This window comes from Dermacentor variabilis, chromosome 5 (assembly GCF_050947875.1).
Source record: "Dermacentor variabilis isolate Ectoservices chromosome 5, ASM5094787v1, whole genome shotgun sequence".
NCBI lineage: Eukaryota > Metazoa > Arthropoda > Arachnida > Ixodida > Ixodidae > Dermacentor > Dermacentor variabilis.
Genome location: NC_134572.1, coordinates 60555279 through 60569098, shown reverse-complemented (window position 1 = coordinate 60569098; position 13820 = coordinate 60555279). Strand labels below are relative to the sequence as shown.

Here is a 13820-nt window from a genome sequence, read left to right as displayed (position 1 = left end):
AGCAGGTCAAAAGTCGACGAGTCCTGCACCGATCTACCAGACTTCCCAATACTGCCGCAACGTCAACGTGTGAAGATCAGCCCGCACAGCAGCATGCGTCGCCATCAGAGGGCGTTGTGCGAATCGTTTGACGTGAATTGGACGCGATGGCGCCCGCAACTTTCCGTTAGCGTTGTCCTGATGCCACCCTTTTTTCAGTTCCCCTCGTGCAAGCCTTCGTTCGACAAGAACTTGAAAACTTTGGCCTAGATTCTGTCTTTGCTGTCACGAACCCCAGAACCAACGAACACCCTTCTATTATTTTCGCTCCACCTTGACGCTTCTCTCGGCGTTATCGCAACCCGACTGAGTGGAGAACCGCGGACGACCAGCTGATATGGTTCACCTGTCGCCGCATTGGTCATGTCGCCGGATACTTACGCAACTCGTGGCCCTCAACACCTCGCACGCCGACCAACCTGAGCTGTTTTAATGTAAATACCCGTAATGTTTCACCCACCGCCAAGTCTAACAGCGCCGACAACTCTGCTAGGAACACGTGGTACAGTCGCTCACCATCGCCGCGTGGACACCAGTCTCGCTCACCGAAAACACGTCACCCATCTTCCCGTTGACCGCAGCCACGTCGCCTTTCGTCCCCTGTGGCTTTTCGCCGCACCCTTTCGAAAAACTAAGAAATGCAGCCCTCGGAGGTGGTGCTGCATTGCCCACTACTGCAGCGAATTCTCTGTCTGTGCCCACAAAGAGAAGTGTAATTAACGTTAAAATAGGTGGCTTACGTGTCAAAGCACTCGTCGACACTGGAGCCCACGTATATGTGATGAGTGCTAGCCTACGTAGACGTTTAAAGAAGGTCCGCACCCCAGCAGCTGCCCGAGTGCTTCGTGTGGCCGACGGCGGCCTGCTGGTTGTGCTTGGAATGTGTACTGCACGCATAAGTATAGCCATCGGCCCTACTTCTGTTCTCTTTGTTGTGATCGACAACTGCCCTCAGGACATTATCCTTGGATTGGACTTTTTATGCCATTATTCCGCTCTCATCGACTGCGCAACCGGCGTTCTTCAGTTGGAACTGCCTCAAGTCGTCGATGCTCCAAGCACCTCTCCACCGGACTTGTGTTCGCTTCAATATGTGCGTGTGTCACCTGAGTCAGTCACTTACGCCGCTTTGACCGCACGGCCACAGATTCCCGATGGTGATTATGTCCTTCGCCCCATCATCGACGTGCTTTGTAATCGGCACGTTGCTGTTCCGCATACGCTGGTGACGATTACTAATACCCACGTCGTTCTTACGCTTCTGAATTTCAGCTTGTGCCCTCAAGTGCTTCCAGCCGGCATGTTCTTGACCAGCGTTTCTAATTCTTCCAAATTTGACACTGAAAGTCTGAATGCCGAGAGCAGTTTCTTAGCACCAATTGTAGCTCACAGCTCTGGTTCCCTACCGGATGACTTGGCTAAGAAGGTTTCACCTGACCTCACCTTTGCACAGGCCACGGACATACGTCTTCTCTTCGAATCGTACCTTCACATCTTTGATTTCGGCGACAAACTGAACAAACATCTGTTGTTCACCACCGTATCAAAACTGAAGACAAGAATCCTATTCGTCGGCGTCCCTATCGTGTATCGCATGCTGAACGTCGAGTCATCCAAACAGAAGTGGACAAAATGCTCCGCAAAGGCTTCATTGAACCATCAGCCACCCCTTGGGCTTCGCCTGTCGCCCTTGTGAAACTAAAAAAGAAGGTACCTAGCGTTCTGACGTAGATTATCGCCATTTAAACAATATCACCCTAAAAGATGACTACCTACTACCACGTATCGATGACGCCTTGGACTGCTTGCACTTAGCTAAATACTTCTCGTCCATTGATCTTCGATCCGGCTACTGGCAGATTTCAGTTGATGAAATGGACCGCGAGAAGACGGCCTTCCTCCCGCCGGATGGCTTATATCAGTTCAAAGTCGCACCGTTTGGCCTATGCTATGCTCTTGATACATTTGAACGTACGATGGACTCTCTTCTGCGAGGCTCCAAATAGACCAGCTGTCTCTGTCACCTTGAGGACGTTATTGTTTTTTCTACCACGTTCGGCGTCCACCTTACCCGACTCGTTGCCATTCTTGAGGTCTTCCGAAAAGCCGGCCTCCATCTGAACTTCATGAAGTGTCAATTCGGGCGCCTTCAGATTACCGTGTTGGGACACCTCCTGGACGCATCCGGTGTCCAACCAGACCAGGAAAAGTTCGCACCGTACGCAGTTTCCCTGTGCCACGTTCTGCTTTTGACGTGCGTTGCTTCGTAGGCCTGTGTTCTGACTTTCGCCGTTTCGGCAAGCACTTCGCCGACGTTGCTCGGCCTTTGACAGATCTTGTAAAGAAGAACACACTGTTCTCACGGGGCCCTGAGCAAGCTCGTGTGTTCGCCCCTCTCATCGGGTTTCTGACCGCCGCAACGCGAGGCACCTGCTCGCGCTGCTGTGGAGCACATAACACCACTGAGTCTGATGCGTCTTCATTTAAATGTCCTAAGTGTACTGGCTTTCACGAAGCGACTTAGAAGGAATGCCCAAAGGTGAAACAAGAAGTTCGTATTTTTTGAAAAACGGCAAGAGAATCTTCACTTAAAGAGGCTGCTCAATTTGTTCGCCAAAGTGACCAACGCCCGCGAAAGAAGCGCCGCAAAGCCAGGACGGTAACGGCACCTACTGCTAATTCAAGATCGACGACAGCACGCGCCAAACATTCACCTCCACTGGCTGATACAGACACGTAATGACCTTTGCTGCCCTATAGGCCCACGGCCATGCCAGCGGGCTCTAGTGGTCCTCTGCGCCATGAAGCCAAGAATGATAGGGCCAATGAAACCGGTGGCAATACGGGCAAGCAAGGAGATGGACACAATGAGAAGGAGAGCGTACAGGAAATGTTGGAGCACCTGGTGGGGTCAATGCACGTTATTCTCGGTAGTCTCCAGAATCCGGCCGCTAAATGTGCCCTGCAGGTGCTCGACGTGCTGGAGCCGCTTATCACAGCTCTTTGCATGCTATAAAGTTTTTGTTTGGCACTTGTGAAGGTCACGCTGGGGAGGCCCACACACCAGCTTCGTCATATCGCCTTTCAGTTCACTGGAATTGGTGACTACTGACTAGATACGGAACCAGATAGTGGCTTCATGGATGAGATTTCTGAATGTTTATCATCAGAATGTTGAACTTGCTTTCACCGTTGCGCATCCCTCTCTCTATGTCATCATCATCCCTCATCACAGCTTTATGTCCCGGTTCCGCCTCCTCAGTGCCGAGCAGCAGGCTAGAGCGCGTTAGCTAAGGCCAACCTCTCTGCCTTCATTCAAACAAATTATCTCTCTCTCTCTCCATTTCTTCCATACTTGCCCACTTCGATCCACCTGCACCGACCGAAGTCCACACTGACGCAAGCGGCCACGGCATCGGCACTGTTCTCGCCCAATAGGAGAATGGTACCGAGTGCGTAATAGCTTACGCCAGCCGCCTGCTGTCACCGGCTGAAAGAAATTACTCCATCACCGAGCGGCAGTACTTGGCTTTAGTTTGGGCTGTCGCCAAGTTCCGGCCATATTTGTAGGGCCGCACGTTTTCAGTCGTTACAGACCACCACGCCCTCTGCTGGCTGTCTCCGGGACCCCACAGGACGGCTTGGTCGCTGGGCTTTGCGGCTCAGGAATTCTCATTTGCGGGCAACTATAAGTCTGGACGTGTGCACAAGGGCGCTGACTGCCTCTCGCAATACTCCCAACATCCCCGTAACAATACTGTTATGGTATATCTTTTCTTTCTTGTCGCTCTATGCGAGAGAACTATCTGAATGTTCCATTTTAATTCTGCATGTTCCTTGTTATCAATTATTTCCACGAAAGTATTTATTACTTCTTTTTCCATTATCAATAATTAAACAAATAAACAAGTAGCGTGTTGAACCATCAACAAAATTCCTGTTGCTAAGCTAGTTGGAACCATTCCATACGATTTCTCAACGGCAATGTCAAGGCCGTGACGCAGGTTAATGAGCGAATTTCCGCGAGTGAAAAAACACCTTGCAGCCTATCCGTACACTGTTGCCAATTGATCCTAATAACGCAGTATAATAAATATCAGTACGAGTAATGTGTACAATTGCTTACATATTTGACGATTGTAGGCAGAGACAGCTTAATACCAGTAACTGTGCACACAAGATATTTAGTCATGTAACATAGGAGAGTGTAAGTGTAGGCCAGTTGGTGATTGATGATTTTGGGAAGTTGCCGCAAGCAAAACACGATACTTGAAGGACGGGACAGCGCGAAGCGGCTAATCGCTTCCTGCTGTCTTTTTCTTCAAGTCTCGCGTTTTGATAGCGGCAAATACTCCCCCCCCCCCTAAAAAAATATTTAGTGAGCACGACAGCCAAATGGGCAAGAACAGAAAAAGTTGATCATATGGTGGAACTCCCGAATGTCGTGGCTTAAAAAGTTCCCATTCGTAATTTGTGAAGATTGTTAGTTGCCCATATAGTTGTCCACTTGGTGCCCGCGACAGCTTACTGCAAGCAGCAACGTAGCGCGTCTCTGCCTTTTTGCTGCAGATTGCTTTCTTGGCTGTCTGCACTACGCATCCTCCACCCGATCCGGCTGCGTACACGTGCCTGTACTAGTGTTGATCCGCTGCTTCTGCTGCAAGGTAGGTATACCGTCAGCAGCTAGCGACTACCTGTAGCCTGGGCCCTGACGTCTCGTATCCAAGCTTTAAAGGGAGCTGTTCACCGACGGAATCCTCACTTGGCGCCAGCGACGGCTTACCGCAACCAGCTTAGTGCGTCTCTGCATTTTAGCTGCAGATTAGTGCCTGAACACTTGTACGAAGAGTACATTTGCTTTCTTTTGTTTGCCGTCGCTGCTATCAAAGTTGTTTCTGCTTGTGATACCGATGTCGAAAATTTCGGTACCATTTCGCTACTATTTTTGCGTGTGCCTAGTGAAATGTCTAAGGAATCGGCAAAGCTGGAAAAGGAGATGAAGGCATAAATGCAAGGAATTAAGACAATACGAGAAGGCATTGAAAGAGACAGCCGAAAGCTGTGATCTGAAAAATTAGCACCAAAGCACCACAAAAAGCCTTAATTTTGCCCATGAATCTATAGATGACTGGCAAAAGAAACTTGAGGCCGAAATTTCTAAAAACGCCGCGTTACAGAAAGAGAATAAAGGCCTCAAGGAAAGGTGCACATTGTTGGAAACCCGAATTAAAGAACTTGAGAGACCTGTTGTACAAGTAGGGCAATATTCCAGGAACTCTAGTTTAGAAATAAAGGGCGTGTTGAGAGAAGACGGGGAGAGCGTTAGGGACACTGTTTCCAAAATAGGCAACACTGTTGATGAGCCAATAGCTGAAACTGATATTGAGCGCTGTCATCGCGTCCCGACTCGCAACACTCGGGAAACGAACATAATTGTTCAAGTCAAGTCCCGTGCAAAAGGTTAAGCGATACTAAAGAAGGCTACTAACTCTGATGTTGAGCTAGATAATACAGCATCAGTATACGTAAACGAACACCTGTTCCCCGCTCTAAAGAAGCTGCTTGAAATGGCTGTGAAGCAAGAACATGACAGCGACTGAAAGACGGTTTGGGCCTACAATGTAAAAATCTTCGCCAATCAGTCTGACTCCTGATACTCTAAAGATTATGTGCGAGGACGACCTTGAAGAGATAACTTAATGTCGGCTGACTTTAATGGCGGTGAATTACTGAGAGTTCGTTTCGCGCAATCTGATTACATTTTGACCCAAGTCTTTAAACTCTGTGTTACGTTTTAATGTACGATATGCCCAAGGGAAACACGACAATATTACAAACTTACTAATTAAATTTTATTTTAAATTTGACATAGTTATGATGGCAGACACATTGTTAACGAAGAATACGATACTTTGTGTCCTGAAGGCTGCAAAAATATTTTTATGCACCGCACAAATCGGCGTGGAAATGGCGTCGCTCTTTACACTGATATCTCTAAAAACTATGAGCTCCTACCAGAATACTCGGCAATTACCGGTAACTTCGGATTTTTATATGTAAGAAATAGCTTTGAGCAAGCTAGTGTGGTGTATCGACCTTGGAACTCTAACCTAATATTGTTTATGAGTTATTTTGAAGCATTTTCGGGATACGCTCGCTCAAATAACTTTACATTAATTTGTGGTGGTCACTTCAACATAAGCATTCTTGATGACCTACCTATTGTACGTGACCTTACTACGCGGCTACTTTCATCAAGCTTTGTTAATATAATTAAAACACCTACTCAGTAACGATGTCTACTTCGTCCGCTCGCAACTTGCTAACGACAAAGTGAGAAACTATAATTCATGACGCTGGTACATTAGCATCAGAAATTAGCCACCATTGTCCTATTTTTCAATGTTATGATGCTCCGGAGAAAGCTGGAAAACGTCAGTGCGACTGGTTTACTATTCAGTGTATCTCCGATGATGCCTTAGAGGCTTTCAAATATATCTTTGCAAGATTGGTCTTGTGTATATGAAAAAAGAAGTGTAAATGACGCATATTTAATATTTCTAGACATACGAACATTTGCATGACGCATTTGACTTTTAGAACTTCTAGACCACCCAGAAAAGTAAGGAAAGCGTGGGTAACAGTATCACATAAAAGGGAAATAAATTACAAAAATAAGCTTTTTCACACTTTCTTAAAGACAAGATGTCCTGCTGCGCTGAAGTTCAATGAAGTTAGAAATAAGCTTAATTGGGTACTATGGCGAACTAAAGCAACTTATTACGAAAAATTTTTGGTAACATTTAGAACAAAGACTCCTCCGCAGAATGGAGTGCAGTAAATAAAGTTTTAGGCCTTGAAAGAAAAAATGCGGCTCTAGAAAAAATAATGCACGAGAACAGAGTGTGTACTGGTGATGTTCTGGCAGAATTTGCCAATAAGAATTTCATTGGAAATAGCACTCCTGCTACAAACTCACTTCCCGGCGATGACTTGGCCAATATCTGCACCGAAAGTATGTTGCTTCATCCCACAAACGAAGTGAAATTTATAGGACTTTCATGTCTCTGAAGAATACGAGAGCACTAGATATCGACAACCTCCAAATTAGGCTAATCAAAACACTACTTGAATGCATAGTGCCCGTACTTACATACGCATATAATTTGTCAATTGAATTAGGTGAATTCCCAAATGCAATGAAAAGATTGAGAATGTCTGTTGTATATAAATACGGAGACAAAAACGAGCCTAAAAATTACCGACCGATATTGATCATACCTATCTTTGCTAAAGCCGCCGAAAAAATCTTGCATTATCGGCTCAACAACTTTTTTCAGAGGATACAGCTTTTTTTTCAGAATCACAACATGGTTTTCGTAAGGAACGATCAACGGAATCAGCATTATTAGAAGTGAAAGAACACGTACTAATAAACATCCAAAAGCAACTCCAAAAGGCTTATTCATACACTTTTGCAAGACGTTTTATTCCCTCGACCATAATATTTTAGCACATAAGTTATAGATATGTGTAGTACGTGGTAAACCTTTACCTTTATTTAGATCTTACCTTTCCAACAGAAGCCAGTATGTATGTATGGGCACGCACAAGTGATCGATACTAACAATAACGACAAGTATACCGCAATGAGGCATATTGGAAACGCTTCTGTTTAATGTTTCCACAAATAGCATAATTTACATTCATTCGACAGTAAAGTTCCTTATATCTGCAGATGATTGCACCGTGCTTTCTTTTTTTGGTCCTGACGCGACCTAAACAGGGAATTGACTGCAATGATATAGTTAACAAGCTTGTCAGCTGGTCCTCATCAAACTTGCGTAAAATGAATCCTTCAAAAACAAAAGTTTCGTTTTTTCCAAACCAGAAACAAGGCTATGAGGTTAGAGCACATCATTATATGTGGAAATGATGACATTCAAATAGTTGAGGAACGCACTTTACTCGGCGTGACCCTCTCTTCGAATCTTACATCGGATTCACACATTTTAAACCTATGTAAAAATCTTGCGTCTTTCTGTATTGCGATGTCGCGTTGTCTTGCGCTTCGTTAAGCACTAAAATTAAATTATATTATGCATTGTTTGCTACTCGAATTGACTACTGTAGTTTGTTCTGGCTAACGACGACTAAAACGAACATAAAAAAGTTCAAATATTATAAAGAAATATTATGCGGCACATTCAAAACCTTGAATATTGTGAATATAGTGTGAGCACTGTTCAAAACTTCAGCATAATGCGAGTAAAATCCATGTGTGACGATCATGTTCTGGCGTCTTTTTATCATTCGAATAAAATATTTAGGTATTTCTTAGAAACAACGGCGACATTATGTGTACACAGGCCTACGTTAAATACACGCTGCTCAGACATTTGGTTTCTTCCAAATTATTGCACTGATTACAACTACAAATTCTACAACACAGTCTTCATTTCTGAACAAATACAAAGAAATGTAATACATGTCGAAATCTACGCTCCGAGAATTTTTCGTAAAAGCGTTGTAATAAATGTTTGTTGTGTCAGTTATATATATATATATATATATATATATATATATATATATATATATATATATATATATATATATATATGTATATATATATGTATATATATATATATATATATATATATATATATACATATATATATATATATATATTGCATATATATATCGTAGTTCTGTTTGTGTATTGGTGACGCACTCCTCTTATTTTATTTTTACATTATTTTTATTGGTTGGTTTGTTTATCAGCATATATTGTACGGAGGATAAAAGAAGAGAAAGGAAGAACATAGCGAGACGGCTGGATGCTTCGTGTTGTTGCTGGTGAGGCATGTTAACCATATTGACTCTGCTTCTATATGTATTGTATATACAGTCTGCCTTTACTACTAACATCCCCGTAACAATGTGCTTAAATTTTCATTTCGTGTATTCTTAAGTATATCGTTTTTGTCGTTTTGCTATACCTGCCTTGTAACAGCTACTTGGAGATCTGTCAAGCTGTCTACACAGCTCTTTTGCAGTCCCTTCAGAGGCCAAATTTGAAGTGAATATTATTTACCCGATAAAATAATCCAATAATTTAGATGACTGTGTATGAATGCGGAATACAGCACTTTTAGAGTGTTTGTGCTGAAGAGGTCTGTATTGATTTTAAGAAAGCCCTACTTCTATTTGATATCTTTTTGCAAGCGGAATTGATACCTTGGTTAAACTTCAAACATCAAAGAATGGCTACAGAGTTGACATAGAGGCAGTTAGCAGTTTTTTGTGGGGCATATGAGAAAGCATGAAACTATAGTTCTTGACGGATAAATCAGAAGACTATTAGAGTTGAACCATTCTCCGAGGGCGGTTAAGTCAGCTAGAATATTGCGTACGAGTGTCGCAGTATCAGAATTACGAGAAAATCTAGCCGTGTAATCAGTGTAAGCTGGAAGAACAATCAAGGCATAGGGGTAAGTAATTAATACGGATGAAAAACAATAAGGAGTCTAAAATAAAACCTTGTTGAACACCTCTATTAATACGGATAGGATGGACTAGACGAAAGGACTATATGTGCAGTTGTTGATAGAGATGGCATGAAACCTATTAGGAAGAAAGCTTTCTAATAGTGTCAGTGCAAGACCTGTTATTCCATAATACTCTAATTTACAAAAATATAATTAAATGGTTAATGTTGTCAAATACTTTTGAAAAGTCAATCAAAATAGGCACTGTGATACTGCCATTATGAATGTTCTACTTTTCCAGTGAAACATGCCACTGCTGTATCAGTGGACAGACCAGCCCAAAAGTAAAGCTGACCTGAAGAAAGTATGTTAAATTTACTTAAGTATTTAGGTAGACTTACTTCGATTAGTTCCAAGATTTTATCGACGAAAGCAAGCACGGACATGTGCCTATAATTTTCGATGTTAAGTGGATCACCTTTCTTAAACACAGGCACTACTTTTGCCCATTTGAATCTTTCAGGGAAGACACCAGTTTTAAAACAGCGATAAAAGAGGTGGTTTAGAACGGGAGCAAGGAAACATCTTCGATTTAATGTTTTGAGTGAACGTTCTCTAACGCAGGTCGGCTGGCTTTTAATCCCGAAATAATCGAACAAATCTCGGAGGCACAAGTGAGAAGAATAAAAAGAACGACTGGGAAGTACATGTAAACGGAGGTGCACAGCAGAAAGAGGGAGAGGCGGTGAAATCAGAAGAAAAAGTTATTGTTAAAAGCATTGGCTTCATCTCTGGAAGTGGTGAGGATAGGGTTAAAACGAACAGACGTCCATATGCTGCGTGGGTTGGTAGAGTTAAAAAAAATGGTTTAGGAGATGCCATTTTCTCTTTGTATCACATTTATAGAGTTGAAGTTCATATTCAGAATGATTTCGTTTAGCATTCTTTAAAAGCATGGCTAACGTGTTGAAGTATCTTTTATACCGCAATTTTAAGTTTTCATTGAACGGTTGACCTTTGTTTCTTGCGAAGGGATTGTAGTAGTCAATTGGACAACGAAGGCCAGCGTGGAGAAAAGTAGGGTCTGGTATTGTACACAGGCTGCTTTCGCTTCTAAGGGCGTTTGCTCGGTAAAAGGACTTACGTTAGGTTTAAAGTTGTATGACCCAGTAGCACTTTCTGATCCACACTAAAGAAAGCAGAGATATTCTCGTACCTTGAAAGTATACTTAAGCAGCACAACGAGACGGGTACCAAGAATATGCGCAACAGAATTAGTGCCGCTCTTGTTCTGTACATTTTTCCCCCTCGCGTCCTATCAGGGTGTTTCACTGTGCCTTCAAGATGAAGCAAGTCACCGAAATGAAATAGTTGCTCTTGTAGCCCATTTTAGATAACAATAGGATAGGGTAGCTCATCTAAACACGGAAAACCAGCCTCAGCGTCGCTGTCGCTCAGGGAACACTCACTACCACGCTTTGAGCACTCAGGAAGGAAATGTTGAGCTAGATCGAGAAACCCTCAACGAGAGCAGTCAGAGGTTTTCAGTATAGGCAAAAAAAAATATATATATATAACTAGAGATAGTCTTAAGCCTAAAGGAAAAGAGGTTTAGGAGGATATTGGTAAAGCCCTCCTAGGATCATGCTGACTCGCTGGCACATTCGTCGTTTCTAAAATTGGCGTACTTTCAGTTGCAACTTTAAAGTGAACACAGTCTTAGTACCTGTTGGAAGAAACGCACTGTAGTAGGTTAATGCATACGCGCCCTTCTGTAAAAAAATACAATAAAATTTGAAGTGTAATTCTTTATTTCTTTGTGGGCTCGACTCGGCCATGCTAAGACTTAAAGAAGATCAATCTTGGTTTTGAGCGCCCACCAGCCACATTTGAAATATAATTGCACGTCATAGTGGAATGTTTTCTGAGCCACACTAAGCTCTAAGAAGTAGGCCCTAAAAATAAGCCTGCCCATAAAATTTTGCTGTTGTTCCTGGAAGACAATGCATCAGAGTGTATAATACCAAGGAAATACTATTCAATAAAAATGGAAATATATTGTATCACAATCATCACCGTAAAGCCATAAAGGCGCATTATATTGGCCATGAAAGCAGTGGAAAGCAAATGATATCATATGAAAAGAGCGCATACCTATTTTCGATGCAGCTTCACAGGTGGGTGCCAACTGCCCAAATATAACAATAAACTCATGCATGTTTGTTCTTTTTCAGATAAACACATTTGAAGGCAAGCACTGAGGATGCAGCGTTTATCAATATTGAACGCCTGCAAGAGAGCCTTCCGCATATAGACAGAAAGAATTTACATGCTGCTATGGAACCCCACTATAATTCACCTACACGACCGAACAGCAAAAATTAAAGGTAGTCGATGATTATAAATATTTGGGCATAGGAAATGGGACAAACATGTGTCACACATATCTTCTAAGGCATTTACAACACTTTGTTCGCTTAAACGCTCTTTAAAATCTGCCTCACCAGACACTAAGATGCTAGCCTACACCTCATTCGTTCGTCCTATACTAGAATATGGTATTACTTGCTGGTTCCCCCATACCAAACAGTGCATAAAACGCCTAGAAGCAATACAGAGAAAAGCCATCAGATTCATTTATAATAGGTAGAACCGTAATGATTATCCGACAGAACTCCTTGATAAAGCTTGCCTCCCGACTATTTACAAGCGTGCGAAATTCTTGCGCCTCAAGTTTCTGTTCCACCTCCTCAACGGGGGCTACAAATTAAACATTGGTGCATATGTATCTTTCACTGAATAGCGAAACACTAGAACTAAGCATCATAAACATTTAATTGAATACAGGTTCCACACAGACACATTCAGGTATTCTTTCTTTCCCCAGACAATCAGAGACGAATTCATTGCCTAGTGATATTATAATTTGCTCACCTGACGATTTCCTTCTAATGCTGGAAAAATATGTCTATGAATAGGCATCTTGATCGCCTGCAGACACCACATCTTGTCTCTAATTGGTTTTGATGTACTTTCTTATCGCTTATCTTATGCTTCTGCATTTCTGTTCAATAACCTTTAAGGGCTGACTCAGAAAGGTCACACCCTTTATTGTATTGTTCAACTACGTCTTCTTGTAAACTACAACATTAACAAGTGTATAAGTTTGTCATTCTTATTTTGATGCAATATACTTTCCCATGTCCTGCAACAGCCTCCAAATGGAGGCTAGCAGTATGTATGAAATAAATAAATAAAATAAATAACCTGAAATGTAAACGCAATATTTATGTCTATCTTGGATATTTTGCAGATCAGATAGAAAGTTTTGATATGGGAACTCAGCTCACTTAAATGATGACCAGGGGTGATGCGTCGGTCGTAGCTCCATAAGATGTTGTCCAATATTTGAAGGTCGACATCATCGAAGAGTCCTGGTGCTGGGTATCCTCTGAAAAAGTAAGAGATGATTGTGGTTTTCCCACTCTTTGTCGCATTCGCACTTCATTTGCAGTTCTGATTTCCTGCGAGAGGGTATCATTTCATCAATATAATGGGCAATAATTTTTCATGCCGGCCCCATAGCCTACCTAAGTAAATCTGTGATTTCATTTCTGTGCTACAGTAGAAGCGGTTGATGAGCCACCTCTGCGCAGTTCTCACAAATTTGACAGCTATATGTTGCGTGATGCGCTCCCAGGTTATTAAGAAATGTCTTCGAGCATTTGCTTTTTTTATTGTTATTGCAAACGCACACCTAGAAAATAAGTGCTCAGCTCTGAGGTTGCTATCTAGAGGAGGGTACATTTGCAGCAGTCAGATTTATGTTTAAGGTTTCGAAAATGTCAACCACTGTCTGTGACAGACGAGAAAAGTAATAGTGATTCTGATTGTATACAATTGATGATGATTGGTTTTCGTTAAAGCCAGTCTAAATTTGAATTCCCGTTCAATATAAATGTGTTCTAGTGACAAATCTGACGTAAAGCAAAGTGGGGAAAAGGGGGATGGGTAAGCTAGCGTACTCGTGTTGTTCCACATCTCCTATGAGTCTTTTTATTTACTCGTACTACTTTCATTGCGATCGCCGTCGTCGTCATCGTCGTCATCGTCGTCATCATCATCATCATCACCGGCATCATCATCATCATCAGCAGCAGCAGTAGCAGCACGACCACCACCACCACCACCACCAGCAGCAGCCTATTTTTATTTCCACTGCTGGACGAAGGGCTCTCCAAACGATCTCCAATTACCATTTTTTTGCACTGGCTGATTCCGACTTTCGCTTTT

The 13820-nt window shown here is 42.5% G+C and overlaps 1 protein-coding gene across 1 annotated transcript in view; it reads right to left on the bottom strand.

Annotated features, from left to right (window-relative positions):
• LOC142582648 (glycine receptor subunit alphaZ1-like) overlaps nt 1-13820 on the bottom strand; it is a 183011-nt gene that overhangs the window by 58851 nt on the left and 110340 nt on the right. Inside the window, exon 2 of the mRNA XM_075692569.1 lies at nt 12878-12978. Within this exon, the coding sequence (XP_075548684.1) occupies nt 12878-12978 (101 nt within the window). The remainder of the gene's footprint in view (nt 1-12877; nt 12979-13820) is intronic.